Consider the following 20688-nt stretch of genomic DNA (forward strand, 5'->3'; position numbering starts at 1 on the left):
ATCCTGAGAGCTTAGAGAAGAAATGTATAATTCTGTTGAGGCAAGGCATAGATCTAGTGGGGTCAGAGACAAATAATAAAATATCATCTGCGTAAAGCAGAAGATTATGCGCCACACCTTCCACCATCACCCCTGGAAAATCATTCTCCTTATCGTGGCTGCTAATGGTTCCAGGGCAAGACAGAACAATAATGGGGAAAGAGCCGTGCCTAGTGCCAATATTCACAGTAAAATAATATGAAATTAAAACTTTTTTAAAAAAAATAAATTTAAAGTAACTTAATCCAACCAATAAATGTACTCCGGAACCCATACATTTCCAAAATCTTAAAAAGATAATCCTATTCTACCATATCAAACGCCTTTTCCGTGTCAAGTGAGATGGCAGCGGAGTTCTCTACTGACCACATGATATTAATGAAACGCCTAATTTTATCAGAAGAGCTATGGCCCCGAATAAACCCCATCTGATCTATATGTATAATATAATAATAGAGATGTCATAACTGGTTAGCCAACATTTTTGACAAAATTTTAACATCTAGCTGAATCAGGGAAATTGGACGATAACTTTTACACTCACTTGGATCTTTGTACTTTTTAAGAATCAGACTGATCCAGGCTTGCATCATGGTTGGCGGATGCTTTCCATTCTTTAATGATTCCGTATAAACTTCTACCAAATGTGGAGCCAATTCTGTAGCATAAGCCATCTGGCCCCGGAGCCTTGCGTGTAGGTAAGGCCGTAATTATCTCTTCAAGCTCCTCCAAGGTTATCTCTGAATCAATAGAATTTTTTTGCTCAGTCGGCAATTAAGGTAGTTCTAATGGCTCCACAAATTTTCTAATATCTTCATCAGTAGACGAAGACCTATAGAAATCAAGATAGAACTCTTTAAAGGCATTATTAATATCAATGGCGGGAATGGTACAAAAATGTTTTATTTATCTAGCAAAAAGCTTCCCTGCTTTGTCCCCCGACTCAACGTATGAGTTTGCCCTGAATAACCAAAACTCCACCTTCCCTGACAAAATAGCATTATATCTTTATTTTCAGAGTCAATTCTCTGAGGCCTTCAGAGGACATTCTGCACTTTAGCTCTGCTTCGGCACTTTTAATATTCTCTTCCAACTCCAAGAGTTCTCAGGCTTTGGATTGTTTGGTAAATGAGGCATGTTGTATGATCCGACCCCTAAGAACCGCCTTAAGTGCCTCCCAAGCCACAGAAGTAACTGAGGACCAGTTTTCTCCATATAAACACTGATTTCAGTTTTTAACATTTGTTGGAAATCAGGATTTTGCAAAAGGGACACATTAAAGTGCCAACTATCTGATTTATTTTTCTCTGTATGTGGCAACACCTCTAAACTCACCAGGGCATGATCTGAGTCTAAGATATTTCCAATTGAGCAATCAACAATAGATGAAATGAGGGACTTGGATATATTAAAAAAAAAATCTGTTCTAGAATAAATCTTATGGACTGATGAAAAAATGTTTAGTCCCTACAAGATGGGTTCAAATATCTGCAAGACAAAGATTTTTACACATCCTGTGAAGTGGCAATGTTGGTCCAGGGGGCTTGCACACTTTTGCTTCATTATGATCAAGGACTGATCATCCATCAATAGATTAAAGTCTCGTTCCAATATTATATCATGAGGTGTGCCAGGGGCTTTCAACCTCTCCTCAAAATCTGTTAAAAAATCCCTGATCATCAGTGTTAAGTGCATAAATATTAGCCAAAATCAACCTTTGCCCCTGAATTTCTGCTAAAACAATAATGAATCTTCCTTATTTATCTTTAATCTAAGACATTTGAATTGTAGATGCTTACTTATTAATGTAATAACTCCCCTGCTCTTACTTAAGCCAGCGATAAAAAAAAAACAAAAACATGCCCACCCCATATCTTCCCAAATTTGTCATCTTCCTGCTGGGAAAGATGCGTTTCTTTAAGAAACACTTTCATATTTCTTATGCTTAAGAAAAAAAATAACCTTCTTTCTTTTTGTGGGGTGCCCCAACCCATTCACATTCCATGTGGAGAGAGATAACCTACACATGTTAACATTTGACATATTGATATAATTAAAAAAAATAAAAACACTTTGTGTCAAAAACAAGACTTTACAGACCACATTCCCCATTAGTGCAACAATCAAACCCCAACCTTGAACAGACAAACAATTGTTCAGTGAGCCAGCCGTTATGAATGCAGGTGATGACGAAATCATTCTAATGGCCCTTAAAAATATTCCACAAAAACAAACTCTAGCCAACAGGAGTCATAAGCACAAAGATCGAACAGATTCATCCACAACTATCCCGAAGCAGTGTAATTCCACAAAAAATGCACAAAACGAAACACAAATGGCGACCAGCTTCCTCAGACAATCGAGTCACTGAACAGCGAGTCAGTCCACTAATATAAAAAACATCAAATGCCTTAGTCCAATGTATTTATGAAGGAGAGTGCCAGTTTGGGACATGTAAATACTTTGCTGCCATCCTCTGTGTTTATTCTCAGTTTTGCCGGAAACATCTGTGCAAAAGTGATCTTCCATTGATGTAAGAGTTTCTTACATTCATTGAACCGATCGCGTTTCTCTTGTCCAATTCGCAAAGTCCGGGAACAACAAAATATTGTGATTCTTCAAAGAAACCTTTTCTTTTCTCCTTGCTTGGTGCAACACAAGATCTTAATTGGATGATCTCAGAAATTTGGCCAGAATTGATCGGGGCCTTTCTCCCTCAGTAGATCTGCGAACCGGGACTCTGTGAGCTAGCTCAATTTCCAGTTTATGGCGAGCAGACTCGGGAAGAGCTTGTCAAGGAATTTCACCATATTTCTGCCTTCTACATGCTCAGGAATGCCAACAAATCCGTATGTTATTCCTTCAACTTCAGTTTTTCCAAAATGTGTTACAAGTATTTTTTAGACACGGACTGATTAGCGGATAATTCCCTTTCTGATGACTCCAGATAATCGATATGTTTCTCTACATCTGCCACTCTTGTGACCAACTCAGAGAATTTTGTTTCCATTGCTGTAATCGATCGACATTATAGCAATATCCTCCAAGTCAGTAACAACCTTCGCTCTGCATCACCTAGATGTTGGACAGTTGACACTGAATTATTTCTTCCAACACGCCTTCCAGATCGAGTCCCCGTTTCGCACAGTCTCAGTCACAATTCACTTTCATTGCATCTTTTATTCCCGTATTGTGAAAGTTATGAGGCTGTCAGTCCCTAACATTCTGCTTAACATCTTGTTTTGGGTTCCAGAGAAGACCAAATTTCACACAGGTTTGGAACAAAGAGAATGATTTATAATTAATATTATGACAAAATATGAATTAATGGGTGAACTATCACTAAGGATGATTGACAGATTTGGTGTGGTCTGAGAATTAGAAGAAATTACTGGAATGTTGCCCATTGTAATGAAGTAAAAGTAAAAAAAAATTGTATTACAAATTTACAAATGAACTTGTAGTGACAGGAGTGTTGCCCATTGTAACAAAGTACTTTTTTTAAAAGTACGACAAATTTATTTAAGTCTAGGAGTAAAAAGTACCCATCATTAAACCTACTTTTAAATGTGTACTCAGTAATTCTAATCCACTACACTTTTTTTGTCAAATTCTTCAAATATCTCCTAACAGTCTGCTAGCTGTCTGTTTTATGGGTGGGCTGAAAAAAAATCTAGTATTTGTACATAGCCCTGGCTCAGTAAATGGGACAAAAACAAAGTGGATCAGACCGATCCACTCAACACCACTCCAGCCAATCAGCAACAGGGGGTGGTTCTTGCATGTGCACAGGATGGGGGGTGAGAGCAGAGCAAGAGGGTAATACATTAGACGAGTGATGGCAAATCTGGCTGATGTGAACTTTCTAAACTCCAAGGAGGACAAATGGCTGAGAAACATTCCAAATGCCAAAGGTCAGACGAATATAAACTATAAAAGGATTAGGATAAGTCGAGGGCTAGGAGCTGTGTTATCATCAGCTAGGCTTTTCAGCAGTGGAGAGGTAAAAATGATTAATTTGCTTGGGGGGTTTTCCAAAGGAGCACTGATGGGAGGGGTGTGTTTGTTTTGGCAGTTGAGTTTGAATATTAACAGTGTTTCTATTAACAGAATGGCTGAGTGCACCTTTTAAAAGTATTTATTTTCTCTAAAAAGTAATTCAAGTAAAATGTAACTTGAGTAAAGTAAATTTAGTGTGTTACTACCCACCTCTGTATAAATGTGTAGAATATTCACCATGGACAACAATCAACATCTTAAGCATTTGCAATATGTGCCTTGGTGTTGTCTACTCTTTCTGTTAAGTTCATAATTTACACATCTGCATTGAACTTCTACCAGTCACTGCCAAGGCCTCAAAAGCAGTAAATTTTTTTCACAGTTTTTGTTGTAGTCATAGTTTTAGTCTTGATGAAAACAACCTTTAAAATGAGTCAAATGTCATCATCTCATTAGTTGTAGTCAATTTTAGTCTGACAAAAAATTTTAGTCAACGAAAATATAGTTGATGACGATGCGCAAAATGGACAGAAATGTTTCAATCTATAACAGACCAAACTTTAATCAAATATTCAAACATTTAGGGAAAAAAATTATAAATATTTTCTAATTTAAAAATGTATCAAACATATAACTATATACTACTGTCATTGAGTATTAGCTACTTTTTTTTAAATGAACCTACTGTACTCTGAATTCTTCATGCTTTAGAGACTTATTAATTTTCATTGAAAGGAGATTACATTGCGTGTAGCATGTTTCTTATGAAAACAGGTTATTTCTAGGCTGTCGATTTAGCGCGTTAATTCAGTGCGATTAATTTGACTAAAAATAATTAGTTCAAAAATAATTGACTCCATGCAAATTACGCATATTCTGAATAGCGCATCATTTATTTCAAGTTCACCTGTTCATTCACTTCACTGTGCAGATGTAAGTTGTTATTTTACATATATGTTGTGGATATAGGCTACTATAATGATTAAAATAATGCATAAATAGGATGTGTTTGAATGAGGTATTTACCCCGTTTTGAAGCGGTCCATTTTGCCTGTGTTCAAATCACGCAGCTCAAGAGGAGAAATCCCCAATTATTAATGAGTTAGATTAATCTATATCTAATATCATCCTCTATATACAGATTCTATAAATGTTTCTTCTTTTCATATATTGCACTGTTAATATTTTGCAGTATACTTTTGATCTCATCATATTTTCATCAATAGTATACTTTAATAAAATAGTGTATCATCATGATGCGCCTTATTCATCTTGTCTGTGTTATCATTGACGAAATCAAACAACCCTTTGTCAACTAACATTTTAGTCAGTGATTTCATTGACTGTATTAACACTGATCAAAAGCCATTTAAAAAAAATCTAAAACTGTGTTCTGCAGACAAGCATCGAGAGTGTGATTATGGGCCACTCCTAAAAACCTTTCTTGTGGAGATGAAAATCTATATGACCATAAATAAAAATGTATTCTAGCCCATATGGTTGTTTTTCTGACATTGTTTGCACATGTATCGCATGTGCAAACAATGTCAGAAAAAAATTAATGTGGAGTTATAGACACTCCAACTTTGGAAAAACAACACTTTGAAATCACACCATTGCAACAATAGTTGCTGATTTATTACTATATACTACAATATAAGTCAGCTGATTTTAGTAATACTTATATTTTTGAAATAATTAATTACACCTTCACCTTTCTATTTTTTATTTATTTGGTATTTTTTTTATAAAACTTGTAGTTTTACACAAATCATACACGAAAATTCAAAATAATTACTTTGTAAATATTGATCCATGGCATTTAATATTTTGAGTTCAGCCTATATGTGTTTCTTTAAGTAAAAAGAAAATATCAAAAACTAAATTGTGTTTTGAGTTGACACTGAATGATATCACTGGGGCCATCAAAATTTACTCACTGTTGCACATGCTTAGCCCTAATTTTTCGAAATGTTTTTATGGAATTAATTGGTGTGCCGATTAATCCAATTAATCTCAATTAATCGCTTGTATACATATTTGCTGAGAGAGCCCCTCAAATAATAATAATTCAATATATAATGATGAAATAATTATAAATAGTTATATTTAAATAATTACAAATTATATATATAATGCGTGTGTGTGCGTGCGTGGGTGGGTGCATGCGTGCGTGCATGAGCTGGACAGACGGACGAAGCGTGTGTGATCACCTTTTGCCAGCTTTCTGAAGATCAGCTTTCTCAGTGGAAAAATAGCAGTCCAAGCAGGGGTATTTCTCCCTATTTCGCGGTAGCCGGTTTGCAAGATTCATTCACTAAAGAAACTGCAAAATCCTCCATTTTAAACAGTGTGTGGAAAGTCAGATAGGAAGTAAGCGCCTTCAGTTTGTGTAATTAATCAGTCTGTTGTGTCTCTCAGCTGTGATGAGCCGTAATGCTGAAGTTGTTCATTTAAAGCCATTTAAAGCTATTTCCTAGCTTTAGTAGTAGTAATACAAGCGATCACGAAGAGCTGTTGTATGTAAACAGCTGAAGCTAATTTACTTCATGTCACCTAACTGACTCATATTAATGAGAAATATAAAATGATTTACATAACATATGTAATGTCAAAAATTATGTAAAAAAAAAAATCATGTAAATAAAAAAGACAAACCATAGCTCTTAACAGATCTGCACTTTACACTTTAGTTTAGAACAGCACGAATATATATTACATTCAGATAATTAAAATGCATTACATTATTGTGGCAGAGGAGTTGAGCATTGATAAGACAATACAAAAAGTGGCTTTAGAATGTAATATATTGTTTATTTGCATATCATTGAACATAACACAATCATTGACCTACAGTTCACTGTAATCCATTTTGCAATTTAATTTGTCAGTCAGTTGGAGATTTATTATGAGGGCTTGTCTAAGGACCCATCAATGTACACCTGCGTCAGAAGGACACTTTTGGAGCATCTCACTTTGGTTGCGTAGCATCATAAACATACCTTTTTTATGTTGCTGTGTCAAGTTAAACATAGTTTAATACTTAGACATATCTTGAGATCCCTAAATTCGGATTTACACTCCAAGCTTTATTTTCAATGCAAGAACGCGTCCTCGTGTTGTGCTGTCTGCTGAAGGGTTGGTTTGTCCTCTGTATAAGCTGCACATTGCCTATACAGCTGAAGGTTCATTTACTGCCCCCTGGAGAAAACAGTTGGTACTTCAAACTTGAATTGCTCAGAAATGTTCCTTATTATGGTCCAGGGTCATGATTGATTGTTTTAATGTTTTTAACATGTTATATTTTTATATAATTAATTGCACTGAATTAACGAGTTAAATCGACAGCCCTTCTAAAAACACTTGAACAGCTGAAAAGCAGTTAAATATTCGGTTGGTGGGACTGTAACTGAATGAGTTTGAAGACTTCAGAAACGTCCAGCATTAGCAATACCTTTGTCATTTATGCATTATTGTCTTCATCATTTGCAGGACCCTGAGGTGCAAAAACATGCCACAGAAATCCTCAGGAAGATGTTAGAACAGGAGGAGGCGGAGCTACAGGTAACAATACAGGCTATAAAGTCCACTTTCCATTGTACACCACCCTGTCAACTTTGATTACACATTTGTTTTTCTGCAAACACTTTTCAGAACCTACTAGAGGAACAGTTTCGAAATCCTTCCTCTTCCTTAGAGGAGCGAATAGGAAGTGCCAAACGGAGAGCCAATCAAGTCAGAGTAAAAATTCAGCAAGATGTGGTAAGATTTGTCTTTGTGCTAATGCATACTTATTGTTAAACTTTTCTTGTTTAATTTTTATTAGTGGTGTTTTCTAAGTCAAGCATCACTACTGTAATTGCTTAAACTTTTTTTTTGGTTCTGTTGAGAATCCTGGCAGCAGCATTCTGAATTTGCTGCAGCTGTCTAAAGGCGGTCGCACACCGGACCGGAAGCACCATGCCGCGTCGCGGCTAGGACACAGCACAGGTATCAAACGTGGGGCACGTCGATGCGGTTCAGGTTGCAGACAGTACACACGTTACCACGGTTTTTCCCTTGTTCAAGAACGCTAAAGTAAATAATCTACGGTTTATTTAAAGTCAGAAGTTTACATAAACTTAGATTGAAGTCATTAAAACAAATGTTTTAACCACTCCACAGATTTAATATTGGAACGGGATTGACAATATAAATAATATTTAACTACAAACTTAAACCAAAAAACACACACACACACACACACATGGGGCAGCTGCCCGTAAGCACTCTCTCTGTTGCACCACCGTCCACAGTCGACCTTTATCCCGCTCGGAGGCTTGATTAGCCTGATAAGGGACCGGGTGTGTATAATCTACCAAATACTAACAAAGTGTATGAAAACTTCTGACCCATTGGGAATTTGATGAAAGACATACAATCTGAAATATATAGCTATTTCTACTATTATTCTGATATTTCACATTTAAAAAAAAGTGGTTCTCCGTAGGAAACCGATGGAGTGCGTACTCCAGGTAGGGAATGAGGTTTTTCCCCAGGTGAAGGAGTTCAAGTACCTCGGGGTCTTGTTCACGAGTGAGGGGACAATGGAGCGGGAGGTTGGCCGGAGAATCGGTGCAGCGGGGACGGTATTGCATTCGCTCTATCGCACCGTTGTCACGAAAAGAGAGCTGAGCCGAAAGGCAAAGCTCTCGATCTACCGGTCAATTTTTGTTTCTACCCTCACCTATGGTCATGAAGGGTCATGACCGAAAGAACTAGGTCGCGAGTACAAGCGGCCGAAATGGGCTTCCTCAGAAGGGTGGCGGGCTTCTCCCTTAGAGATAGGGTGAGGAGCTCAGTCATCCGTGAGGAGCTCGGAGTAGAGCCGCTGCTCCTTTGCGTCGAAAGGAGTCAGTTGAGGTGGTTTGGGCATCTGGTAAGGATGCCCCTGGCCACCTCCCTAGGGAGGTGTTTCAGGCACGTCCAGCTGGGAGGAGGCCTCGGGAAGACCCAGGACTAGGTGGAGAGATTACATCTCCACACTGGCCTGGGAACGCCTCGGGGTCCCCCAGTCAGAGCTGGTTAATGTGGCTTGGGATAGGGAAGTTTGGGGCCCCCTGCTGGAGCAGCTGCCCCCGCGACCCGACTTCAGATAAGCGGTTGAAGATGGATGGATGGATGGATAGTTATCCTAACTGACCAAAGACAGGCAAAGTGTTCTGATTAAATGTCAGGACTTGTGAAAAACTAAGTTTAAATGTATTTGGCCAAGGTGTATGCAAACTTCTGACTTTAACTGTATGTTCTTTGATAATTATTTGGGTTTAATTTAATAGAAAATATGCGAGTGCTGATTTGTGGTGCGGCAGAAATGTGAGCAGCCTCTGGAGTCATAGCTTGGCGCTGCCGACAGACGCCGAGTGGCGGCGGCGGTGTGTACCTTCATTGAAAACAGTTATTTCTAATTTAAGAACGTGCCATGTCGTTCGGTCAGATGTGTCCGGTGTGCGACCCCCTTAATGGTATTTTTGGGAAGGCTGTTAAGGAGTCTATTGCAGTAGTCCACCCTCGTGGTAATAAATGTCCTTCTTTCAGCATGGAACACGATCAGAAGCTATTGCCAACTATTTCACTGCTGGAGAAGGTAATTGGGTGTTTTAGTTTCTTAATTATAATGTGTTTTGAAGATCTAACCTTGATGAAGATTTTACTGCTCTGATAAATGTGATGCTTCGTTAGGTCGGTTATCAGTGGACTCCAGTGAAGGAGATGTTGAGGTGAGTTTTATTCACTTAATTTAAGATCAGATGACTTCTAGAATTGACACAAGCCCACTATGAATATAAAATGTTACCGAAAATATTTTGATTGACCAGCCTCAGTACTGAAGTATTTGTGAAGAAATAGAAAAAAGCACACCACCTTTTCATTTTCCCAATCTTTTCCTTTCCTCCATCTCCCATTTTAGGCATGTGAAAGTCCCTTCTCCTCTCCCTCCACCTTCCTGCAGAATCCTCTGCAACACAGGCAGGGATCTGACATAAACACCTCTGATTTGGTGAGGTTTTATTTAAAAACCTTAAGTCCACAAACAGGGCCTTTGAGCTATGATTCTGAATGTGTTGTCATCTCAGGGAGGAAAAGCACAGATCATTGGACCAGAAGAAGAAGAGGAGGATGATTATGAGTACACAATCAATGAGGTAAGAGAGGCTAATATCAATGGCTGTGATTGGAATGGATTACTACTGCATAATGCGTAGTATACACTGTACACTACCTGCTGTTTTTTATTTATTTTTTATATAGTACGTGAAGCAGTATGCAACTATAATTGTTTTAAATAATAGCATGGTAAATTGTTATCACATGACCTCAGTACTTTACATTCATATCAAGGAAAAGTTCTCCCAAAAATTTAATTCTCATATCATGCCATCTTAGATGTGTATGACTTTCTTTCTTTTGATGAACAAAGATTTTTAGAAGAATATCTCAGCTTTGTTGGTCCATGCAATGCAACAAATCATTGAAGCTCCTAAACCATGTAAAGGCAGCATAAAATTAATCCATTGGACTTCAGTAGATAAATTGATGTCTTCTGAAGTGATATGATAGTCGTGGGTGAGAAACGGATCCATAATTTTAAAGTCATTTTTATCTATAATTTGGCTCTTTCACATTTTTGTTTTTGTTTTTGCTGATTCGCATTCTCCATGCATATTGACACCTACTGGGCAGGGAGAAGAATTAATATTTCAAAAGGAATCAAGTATTGATCTGTTTCTCACCTACACCCATCATATCGCTTCTGAAGACTTGTGGGTTACTTTTATAATGCCTTTATGTGCTTTTTCAAGCTTTAACATTTTGGTATCCATTAACTTGCATTGTGAGGACCTACAGAGCTAAAATATTCTTCTAAAAAGCTACATATGTGTTCATCAGAAGAAAGTCAAACACGTCCTGGAATGGCATGAGGTATGAGTAAATGAGTGAACTCTATCACTTTAATTTAGAGTGTACTTTACAGTTTTCTTGTAAATTAATGGTCATTTTGAATTTAATACTTTTTTGTAAAACTCTTTTGACATTCTGGTCAAATAATGTGTGAATAAGGAGATGTTAAATCATGAATGAATTTACTCCGGTTAAAATGACTTCATTCTTAGCTTTGAAAATGAAAGCTCAAGTGAAATGCATAACAATATGGGATAAAGTCTTTGACTGTTTACTGTCTTGTACACTGCACATTTTGGCATAGTAGGTCATCTGGGTATTCCACACATATAGATAATTCACATATTGTGTAAATTATGCATTATCTGTAAAAATAGAATGAGTAGGATGGTAGTGTGCTATTCCAAATATGCTTAATGACTTATACTTCATATAGGTCTTTTAGTGCTATTATGTCTTTAACACTCATTCTTCCTTTCTTTGTAAGATGCACGGGCTGTTCCAGGACATTGAGCTGCTAAAAAGTCGTCCGGCATACATGACCGTGTTCATAAGATATGTTTTTAGTCAACAACTTGATCCCAACCCACTGGTTAGTGCTAACAGGCTTTCATGTCATTGTACTTTTGTAATAGCAATACTTATTTGAAAAAATATTTGTAACATCTTAAATATGCTTATTGATAAGGCAAAACCTGACTTGGCAGATGTCTTTTTACAAAAGACTGAATTTTTTCATGCACTTCCAGCTGTTTTATCTGTCTGTGGAGGCATACCTGAGCTCAAGTCCAAAAGACGCCCGTTCACTCGCCTCTCAGATCTGCTCCCACTTCCTGGACCATGATGCTGTGAGTACCACCTGAATGGATCTGCACCCTTAAACCACTCCAGACCACAAAGGCCCTCTAACAAAATGCTTTTACATTGTTGAATTATCCTGCTTCGGAGTGTGACGATGTACAGATAAAAGTAATACAGTAGTTTGCCCAAAAATGAAAATGATGTCATTTACTCACCCTAATGGCACTCCAAACCTGTATGGCTTTGTTTCTTGCATGGAACACAAAAGTTACATTTATTTCTTATTTGCTGGGTCAAAAGTGGTCTTTGGTGGCTGGCAAAGACCTACAAAGGTTTTTTATATAATTGCAATTTATTTTTGACTGAATTTTGCAGTTGCATATCACGTTTATAAACCTGACATTTGTGATCATCTAAGCATCTGAAACATTTTGTATTTTACTTTTTTACTTAAAAACAAAACTAACTTTCCTTTATCACTTTATTTCTAGATGGCTAATAGTTATAATATTCTGACTATTCCATGAGTTCAGTGTCACTCATTTGGGACTGTACTTTTATTCAAGAAACATGGCTAGTTTGTTTCCTAATACCAAGCCTTATTAAGCCCTGTACATACATGCAGCAACTTGATGCCGCTATTCTCTAGTGATGCACCTAAATCAAATTTAACAGATATTTTTTTTTTTTTTTTTTTTACTAATTATTCAATAAATGGAACGTTCTAGAAAACTCTAATGATATGCAAAACAGCAGTCAAGTAATGAACTTAGCAGCTCTAGGCTAGTATCTTCTTGCAAATACAAAAAGTTTAAATATGCTACACAGTCATTTTAATGATAACAACAAGCAGAATTCTTGTTCTGTTCTGTTTCTGTAAACATATTTATACTAAAATATAAAATTATTGTGCAAAACAGCAGTAATAGAACTAAAACCAAACTCAACTGTAAACGACAGATGTAGCCTCAAGTGACGAACAAAGTTTTGCAGGGCTAAACAAATTTCATGTAATTGCTATACACAGCAAATTGGATGTAAAAGTGTCAGGTTTCTCTTATAGAACAAAAGTTGCTCAGTGTTCTAGATGAGATATGGTTCCTCTTCTCATCTAGAACATGAGATGCTGCATTGAATAGTCTCTCTCTCTCTCTCTCTCTCTCTGCCTGCTGGTGCTTGGGCAGATAAATACCTGCGTGCAATCCGCGCAAGCAATGGAAAGCAATCTTTGTTCATGCGCCAGTAGTCAAGAGGATTTTCGAGTTTGCCTAATAGCGTGAATCGATCGTCTGTGTTCCGCAACTGCTTTCGGGTCCTTGAATAACGTATATCGTGCGAGGAAGGGCACCCGGTGGACTTTCTGGTGCCATCCTAGGGTAAGATGGTACCCTCCTAGGGAGTTGGTGCCCTACGAAGACTGCGTAGTATGCGTATATTGAGCAGCGGTACTGCTTTGAATTATTTCCACATCTGCCTTTGCTCGATAGTGCTGTGTTTATGATTAGATCGATCGAGAGTGAAACCTGAGCACTGAGGGGCGGGGAGGCATATATAGCGGCTCATATTTTTGGCCTTTTTGGAACAAAAAATGCTTCGACAGCCTTAAGTTTCACTAGGGAGACTGGCGAAAAATTTCCAAAGCATGAAAAACCCTCAAGGCATTGCATCAATACACTGACACCAAATATCAATGTTTTCATTAGAATGTTGTGCATTTCAAATCTTGGACATGGCACCCATGTTTACTCCAAAATCATAAAAATGTTCTCAAATATCCTAACTGATGGTATGTTCCAGAATGACTGTTGATTTCTGATGCTTTTTAGCCTCTGAAGATTGAAGTCAGAGAGGAGTTTCTGACTGATATAGGTAAGATTATGTGCAGTTGTTCAAATCTCAATAACTAGACTGAACAAAGACTAAATTAGAATGCCTGATTAGGAAAATTAAGGTTATTTAAACAGGGTTTTGTTTTGTTCAGAGTGTCGACTCCATGCTCAGGAGGACATTCGTGGGTCTCTGTCTGAATTACAGCAGCAAATGCTTCCAGATATTCAAGACCAACTTCAAGACTACAGGTATTTGATCATACCATTTTCACTAGGACTGAACTGGACCAAAAATCATATTGTGATTATTTTGAAAAATATTGCGATTTGTGATTTTAACTGTGATATGATATAAACTGTGAACAAACAAACAAAAAAGCATCAAATTATGTTAAAACAGCTAATACTGATAAGGGTTTTGCGAGACTAGTAGAGTATGCAGTACTGGTATTAGATCTACTAGTGGGTTAAATATTTTTTCCCCACTCAAACCAGCTCATCTGGCACCAAAAATCATGCCACGGTCCAAATCACTGAGAATTTTCCATATTCTAATGCTTGATGTGAAAATTATCTGAAGCTCCTGACCTGTATCTGCATGATTTTATGCACTGCTGCTACATGATTGGCTGATTAGATAATCGCATGGATGAATGTTGGTGTCAGATGGGCTGGTTTGAGTATTTCTGTAACTGCTGAACTCCTGCTATTTTCCCACACAACAATCTCTAGAATTTACTCGGATAAAAAAAAAAACCTCTAGTGAGTGGCAGTTCTGTGCATGGAAATGCCTTGTTGATGAGAAAGTTCAACAGAGAATGGCCAGACTGGTTTGAACTGACAAAGTCTACCGTAACTCAGATAACCGCTCTGTACAATTGTGGTGAGAGAATAATATTATCTCAGAATGCTGTTCTGAGATGCGGGTTGGCGCTGTTTTGGCGGCACAAGATGGACCTACATAATATTAGGCAGATGGTTTTAAAGTTGTGGCTGATCAGAGTGTGTTTGTGTGTTTGTGTGTTTGTGTGTATGTGTGTATGTATATATATATGTATGTGTATATATATATATATATATATATATATATATATATAATATTTGTCTTAATGTCTATTTCTATATATACTTTTCTATTCACTTTTTTGTATTTTATCTCTGTCTTGTTGCTGTGTTGTTTTTGGACTGGAACTTCTGTCACCAATACAAATTCCTTGTATGTGTAAGCATACTTGGCGATAAAGCTAATTCTGATTCTTATATCCCACAAGACAACACAAACCATTCTGTTTAAAAGTTATGTACTCTTTGCTCTCAAAGTGTCATGAAACCCCCTAGTTCAGCACCAGTCATTCACACCACAGACTTTAAAAAAGGGTAATGAAATGGGTGTGAAAAGATGTAAAAGATGGGGGCGGAAGGGGATCAAGCACAACTCTCTCACTTCCTCAACACACTGACAACAGAGATGACTGAACATCAAAATATGAGTGGTTACAAAACATTTAGATTTTTGATGTTGGACTTTGCTGTATATCAGTATGGAACAAAAGTAGAACCATTTGCAAATCAAAGATTTTTATGTTTTGTTCAAAGGAATTTTGAGACTTAACATAAATTAATAGATATTTATTCTTACTAGGAGTTTTCGAGTTTAATAAAAATTAAACTCTTTTGACTGCGTTTGTGGCATAATATTGATTGACAGAAATAATTTTTTAAGAAAAAAAAATGGAATGCAGCAAGGCACATATAGATGTAAACGTGTCCAATACACAAAACGTTAAATAAATAGGAACACACAGAAACACACACTAGTCGTTTCATTGCTTGAAACATGTTTATATACACAAAGTGGGGATTTGGTTAGAAATTTGTTGTATATTATATGTGTGTAATGCAGGAATAAGCAGATGATGGGTCTGGGCTCTCTGTTTGGAGAGAGCGAACTACAGCAGTTAGATGGAGACCCTGTGAAAGAGAGACAGGTGGTGGACAAGCAGGTCATCGCACTCTGGGAAGTCCTGTGAGTTTCTTTAATCAACTGTTATTTTACTTGTTAAAATTAACCATCTAAATTACTATCAAAACTGGCCCTATTTACTTTGAGTCTTATTTGGCATGATTCATTAGTGCACATTATTTCTAAATTTAGTAACTCTGTCTCTGAAGCAGCTTTATTTTCTGCTGACATTACCAAGCCCTCTTAATTTTTTGCTCCTCCCCTCCAGCCATTTGTCATATAAGCTGCATCTGAAAATGTAGGCAGCTGACTTGCTGCGTAATCAGTTAATTGCTTAACTGACGGCATTTTTGAATGAATGGAACTCTTAAAGAAACTGGTCCATATACATACAACCTCAGAAGGCAGCATTTTCAAGTTTTCGGATGCAGCCATAGAGACCTCTTTTTTTTTTTTTACGTTACAATCAATTTCCTCATAGATAAAGTCTTGCCCCTCTTTGTTTTTTACATATACATATTGCTTTTAAGTAAAATGGGTTTTCAATGCCATGTAATGTTGACTTTAAAGGCGTTTCATCTAAAACTTTTTTGCTACGCAGTTGAGATTTTGACACTCATTAGACTGTACTGTGTAGGAAACATTTATTTTCCGTTACTTAAAAAGGCAACAAATTTAATGACAAAAGTGCATCTTATCTGAGCCACCATTCTCGAGTACAGCAGTTAGTTTCTGCAGCAACAGGTCAGTTGATATGGATATAAAATTAAAATAAATTAGTTACAAAGGTCCTGTCTCAAACACAACACACCTCAGCATGTCAACCTGCTCACATGACCCAGACATTGCAAAAGATCACATGACTGCTGTACACATCATGGGTGTCCCTTAAGGACATGTCACAGGACCCTCACAATTCACAAGAAAGAAATTACTAGGTTTTTGTAGATGGTATCTCAGTTTGAAAATGTATGTGTAAATATGGTCATGTTAAAATTCACTTTTGTTTCCTGTCTTTATAGTTCAAAACATGATGAGGATAGAAGGTATATGAACTCAGCTTTTGTTTTGGTTTAGACACATTTTTACTGCTCTGTCCTTTGCAGTTACTGTATGATGCTTTCTGTCTCTCTCTCAGTTCTCCATTAGCGTCTGCTGTTCATCTGTATCTCAGACACTCAGGCATTAAGCTCAGAGACTCTAAAGTCTTTCCTGGCTTGATATCGGAGAAGGAGAAGTGGCTTCCGTTTTTTCCCAAAACTAAAAAGGTAAATGTAGTCATCATGAAGAACCTTAGTTCTGACCTAGGATCAGGTTTAACCTTTCTGATGTCACAATTTATTCAGCTGTATCACTTATCATTATACTTGATAATTATCTACATTGTAATTAACTCTTTTTATATTGAGTGACTTCTATATTTATACAGTACTACTAATAGTTTTTACAGTATTTACTTAATATACCTTCTACTGTATATCCTAAAATACTTACTTAAACTTCCCCATGAGTTTTTATTTTGTTATAGTAAGTATTCAGCATGTTTACTTGTGGAATTTCTGTTTTTGCTTTTATAATTAGATTTTAATTAAACTTTCTTAATTATATTTTTTGTATTTATTATATTGTGCTTTTTTATTTAATGTAATTCCGCATTGGCATTTCTGTCACAATCTCACAAACCCCTGTTTGGGAAACCTTGTTCTATAGTATACATACAGTGCTTCCGTAAAATATTCGCAGCGCTTCACTTTTTCCACATTTTGTTATGTTACAGCCTTATTCCAAAATGTATTCAATTCATTATTTTCCTAAAAATTCTACAAACAATGCCCCATAAAGACGATGTGAAAAAGTTTGTTTGAAATCTTTGCAAATTTATTAAAAATGAAAATATGAATGAAAGTACATAAGTATCACAGCCTTTGCTATGACACTAAAATTGAGCTCAGATGCATCCTGTTTCCATTGATCATCCTTGAGATGTTTCTACAACTTGATTGGAGTCCACCTGTGGTAAATTCAGTTGATTTGACATGATTTGGAAAGGCACACACCTGTCTATATAAGGTCCCACAGTTAACCGACCAAGCCATGAAGTCCAAGGAATTGTCTGTAGACCTCCGAGACAGGATTATGTCGAGGCACAGATCTGGGGAAGGGTACAGAAACATTTCTGCAGCATTGAAGGTCCCAATGAGCACAGTGGCCTCCATCATCCGTAAATGGAAGAACTTTGGAACCATCAGGACTCTTCCTAGAGCTGGCTGCCTGGCCAAACTGAGCGATCGGGGGAGAAGGGCCTTAGTCAGGGAGGTGACCAAGGACCCGATGGTCACTCTTAGGCACTTAACTCCAGGTTGCTCTGGGGGGATTGTCCCTGTAATAAGGACTCTGTAAGTCGCTTTGGATAAAAGCGTCTGCCAAATGCATAAATGTAAACGTAAATGTGGATTATCTAATGATCTATGCATCTATTTACCTTGTTTGTGGGCTCATTTGAAAAATAATCACCTCCTCTAAGTAGTGGTATGAGATATTTTATGTTCAGTTTATTTTTCATGATGTTATAAGTGAAACAGCGGGCATATTAGCAACACCAACATAATTGTCAAAGAAATATACTTCGCTATTACTCGCGTTATTTTTGTCTGAGAATACAGAGCTCCAGCATTTCTCTGTTGAGAGAGGAGAACCTTCCAGAAGAACACTCCACCAATCAGGCCTGTATGGTAGAGAGGCCAGACGGAAGCCACTCCTCAGTAAAAGGCACATAACATCCCATCTGGAGTTTGCCAAAAGGCACCTGAAGGACTCTCAGACCATGAGAAACAAAATTCTCTGGTCTAATGAAACAAAGATGGAACTCTTTGGCCTGAATGGCAAGCGTCATGTCTGGAGAAAACCAGGCACCGCTCATCACTTGGCCAGTACCATCCCTACAGTGAAGCATGGTGGTGGCAGCATCATGCTGTGGAGTTGTTTTTCAGCGGCAGGAACTGGGAGACTAGTCAGGATCAAAGGAAAGATGAATGCAGTAATGTACAGAGACATCCTTGATGAAAACCTGCTCCAGAGCGCTCTGGACCTCAGACTGGGGTGAAGGTTCATCTTCCAACAGGACAACGACCCCAAGCACACAGCCAAGATAACAAAGGAGTGGCTACAGGACAACTATGTGAATGTCCTTGAGTGGCCTAGCCAGAGCCCAGACTTGAACCTGATTGAACGTCTCTGGAGAGATCTGAAAATGGCTGTGCACTGACGCTCCCCATCCAACCTGATGGAGCTTGAGAGGTCCTGCAAAGAAGAATGGGAGAAAATGGCCAAAAATAGGTGTGCCAAGCTTGAAAAAGACAAAAACAAAAAGACTTGAGGCTGTAATTGGTGCCAAAGGTGCTTCAACAAAGTATTGAGCTGTGTGATTTATTTATTTTTATTTTTTATTTGTAATAAATTTGCAAAGATTTCAAACAAACTTCTTTCACGTTGTCATTATGGGGTATTGTTTGTAGAATTTTGAGGAAAATAATGAATTTAATCCATTATGGAACAAGGCTGTAACATAACAAAATGTGGAAAAAATGAAGCGCTGTGAATACTTTCCACAGTCACTGTATGTTAATTGATAGCATAATAAGATCAAATGTTTTTATTTTTTTATTGTCCTTTTTTATCATATTTTTGTTTATTCAGTTTGTGCATTTTCATCTGTCAGATGTAGTAATAATTCATTTTTGCTAAAGCAAGCTTTACTACAACTATTATTCATAATTCGGTTTAGACATTTGAAAAACCCCACAACCCAAGTATTAAACTGGTGCCTATATCGTCCCGCACAATTGTGTTATGTACATGAATAATATCTCAAGCAGCTTGTTGAGGAGAGGTCTGCTATTACTTTTCTAAGCGATCAGGCTCACCAGGTAGATGTAATGTTATCTGCAAAACATCTCTAAAACATTCCCTTTCATATGTTAAACAGACATTCAACAGATGTTTTGGTGACGTTTTTGATTTTGAATGTATCTGCTGAAGATGTTTATCAGATGCACAAATGTGACGCTTCAAATAGAACAAGATTCTTTCCAGATGATGGACTCTTTAACCCTTTAAGCTCTGAATGTACTTTTTTAAATATTTTCTATTTCAGTGGCATACCAAAAATTAAAGGCTTATAACTCAACAAAAAAGGGGAGGGTCAAGTGTTGGTATCATTGTAAAGAAAACTCACATTTTGTTAAGATATATTTTATGATACATTCTGAGACTCTCAGCCTAAGAAACCTCAAAAAATCACAATTGAGACAAAAATGTACTTTTTTTTGTCTTAGTTTTCTCATTTGAAATTATATATCTCTGGGTGTAAATAAGGTGGCTCTGAAAAACTGCTTTTGTTTGTTTCAAATCATGTCAACTGTATCTTTTTTTTTGTGTGTGTATTGTTCCGACAAATCAATCAAAAGTTATAACATTCCAAAAATAATTGATCTAATTACACATGCAAACACAACAATGACTAAAGACATAATTTTAGGAATGAGATTTCACAGAATGAGTGCCTTTTGACTCAATGATTCTGCATCAAATCTGTCATTTACTTGTCGCCATCTCTTGGTGACCATATGTGACATTGTGCTTCATGTGGATTGGTGGTGGTGTAGTGTCCAAGCACATAACTGGTAATCTGGTAATCAGAAGGACGCTGGTTCGATCCCCACAGTCACCACCATTGTGTCCTTGAGCAAGGCACTTAACTCCAGGTTGCTCTGGGGGGATTGTCCCTGTAATAAGGACTCTGTAAGTTGCTTTGGATAAAAGCGTCTGCCAAATGCATAAATGTAAATGTAAATGTGGATTATCTAATGATCTATGCATCTATTTACCTTGTTTGTGGGCTCATTTGAAAAATAATCACCTCCTCTAAGTAGTGGTATGAGATATTTTATGTTCAGTTCATTTTTCATGACGTTATAAGTGAAACAGCGGGCATATTAGCAACACCAACATAATTGTCAAAGAAATATACTTCGCTATTACTCGCGTTATTTTTGTCTGAGAATAAATCAAATAAACTGGTTCTATTCTACTCCTTAATTTACTGCTTTCCAACAA

At 37.2% G+C, this 20688-nt stretch overlaps 1 protein-coding gene across 5 annotated transcripts in view; it reads left to right on the forward strand.

The window, feature by feature from the left end:
• arhgef11 (Rho guanine nucleotide exchange factor (GEF) 11) overlaps positions 1-20688 on the forward strand; it is a 106622-nt gene that overhangs the window by 25124 nt on the left and 60810 nt on the right. For all 5 annotated transcript variants that reach the window (XR_007972375.1, XM_052147479.1, XM_052147491.1 and 2 more), the window contains 13 exons: positions 7531-7602; positions 7693-7800; positions 9616-9664; positions 9760-9797; positions 9989-10078; positions 10155-10223; positions 11468-11572; positions 11730-11828; positions 13608-13650; positions 13763-13859; positions 15514-15636; positions 16596-16619; positions 16712-16841. Coding sequence is in view for 4 of the 5 variants with exons in the window: in XM_052147479.1 (XP_052003439.1) it covers positions 7531-7602; positions 7693-7800; positions 9616-9664; positions 9760-9797; positions 9989-10078; positions 10155-10223; positions 11468-11572; positions 11730-11828; positions 13608-13650; positions 13763-13859; positions 15514-15636; positions 16596-16619; positions 16712-16841 (1047 nt within the window). In the remaining variant the exon portion in view is untranslated. The remainder of the gene's footprint in view (positions 1-7530; positions 7603-7692; positions 7801-9615; positions 9665-9759; positions 9798-9988; positions 10079-10154; positions 10224-11467; positions 11573-11729; positions 11829-13607; positions 13651-13762; positions 13860-15513; positions 15637-16595; positions 16620-16711; positions 16842-20688) is intronic.

This window comes from Xyrauchen texanus, chromosome 2, assembly GCF_025860055.1.
Source record: "Xyrauchen texanus isolate HMW12.3.18 chromosome 2, RBS_HiC_50CHRs, whole genome shotgun sequence".
NCBI lineage: Eukaryota > Metazoa > Chordata > Actinopteri > Cypriniformes > Catostomidae > Xyrauchen > Xyrauchen texanus.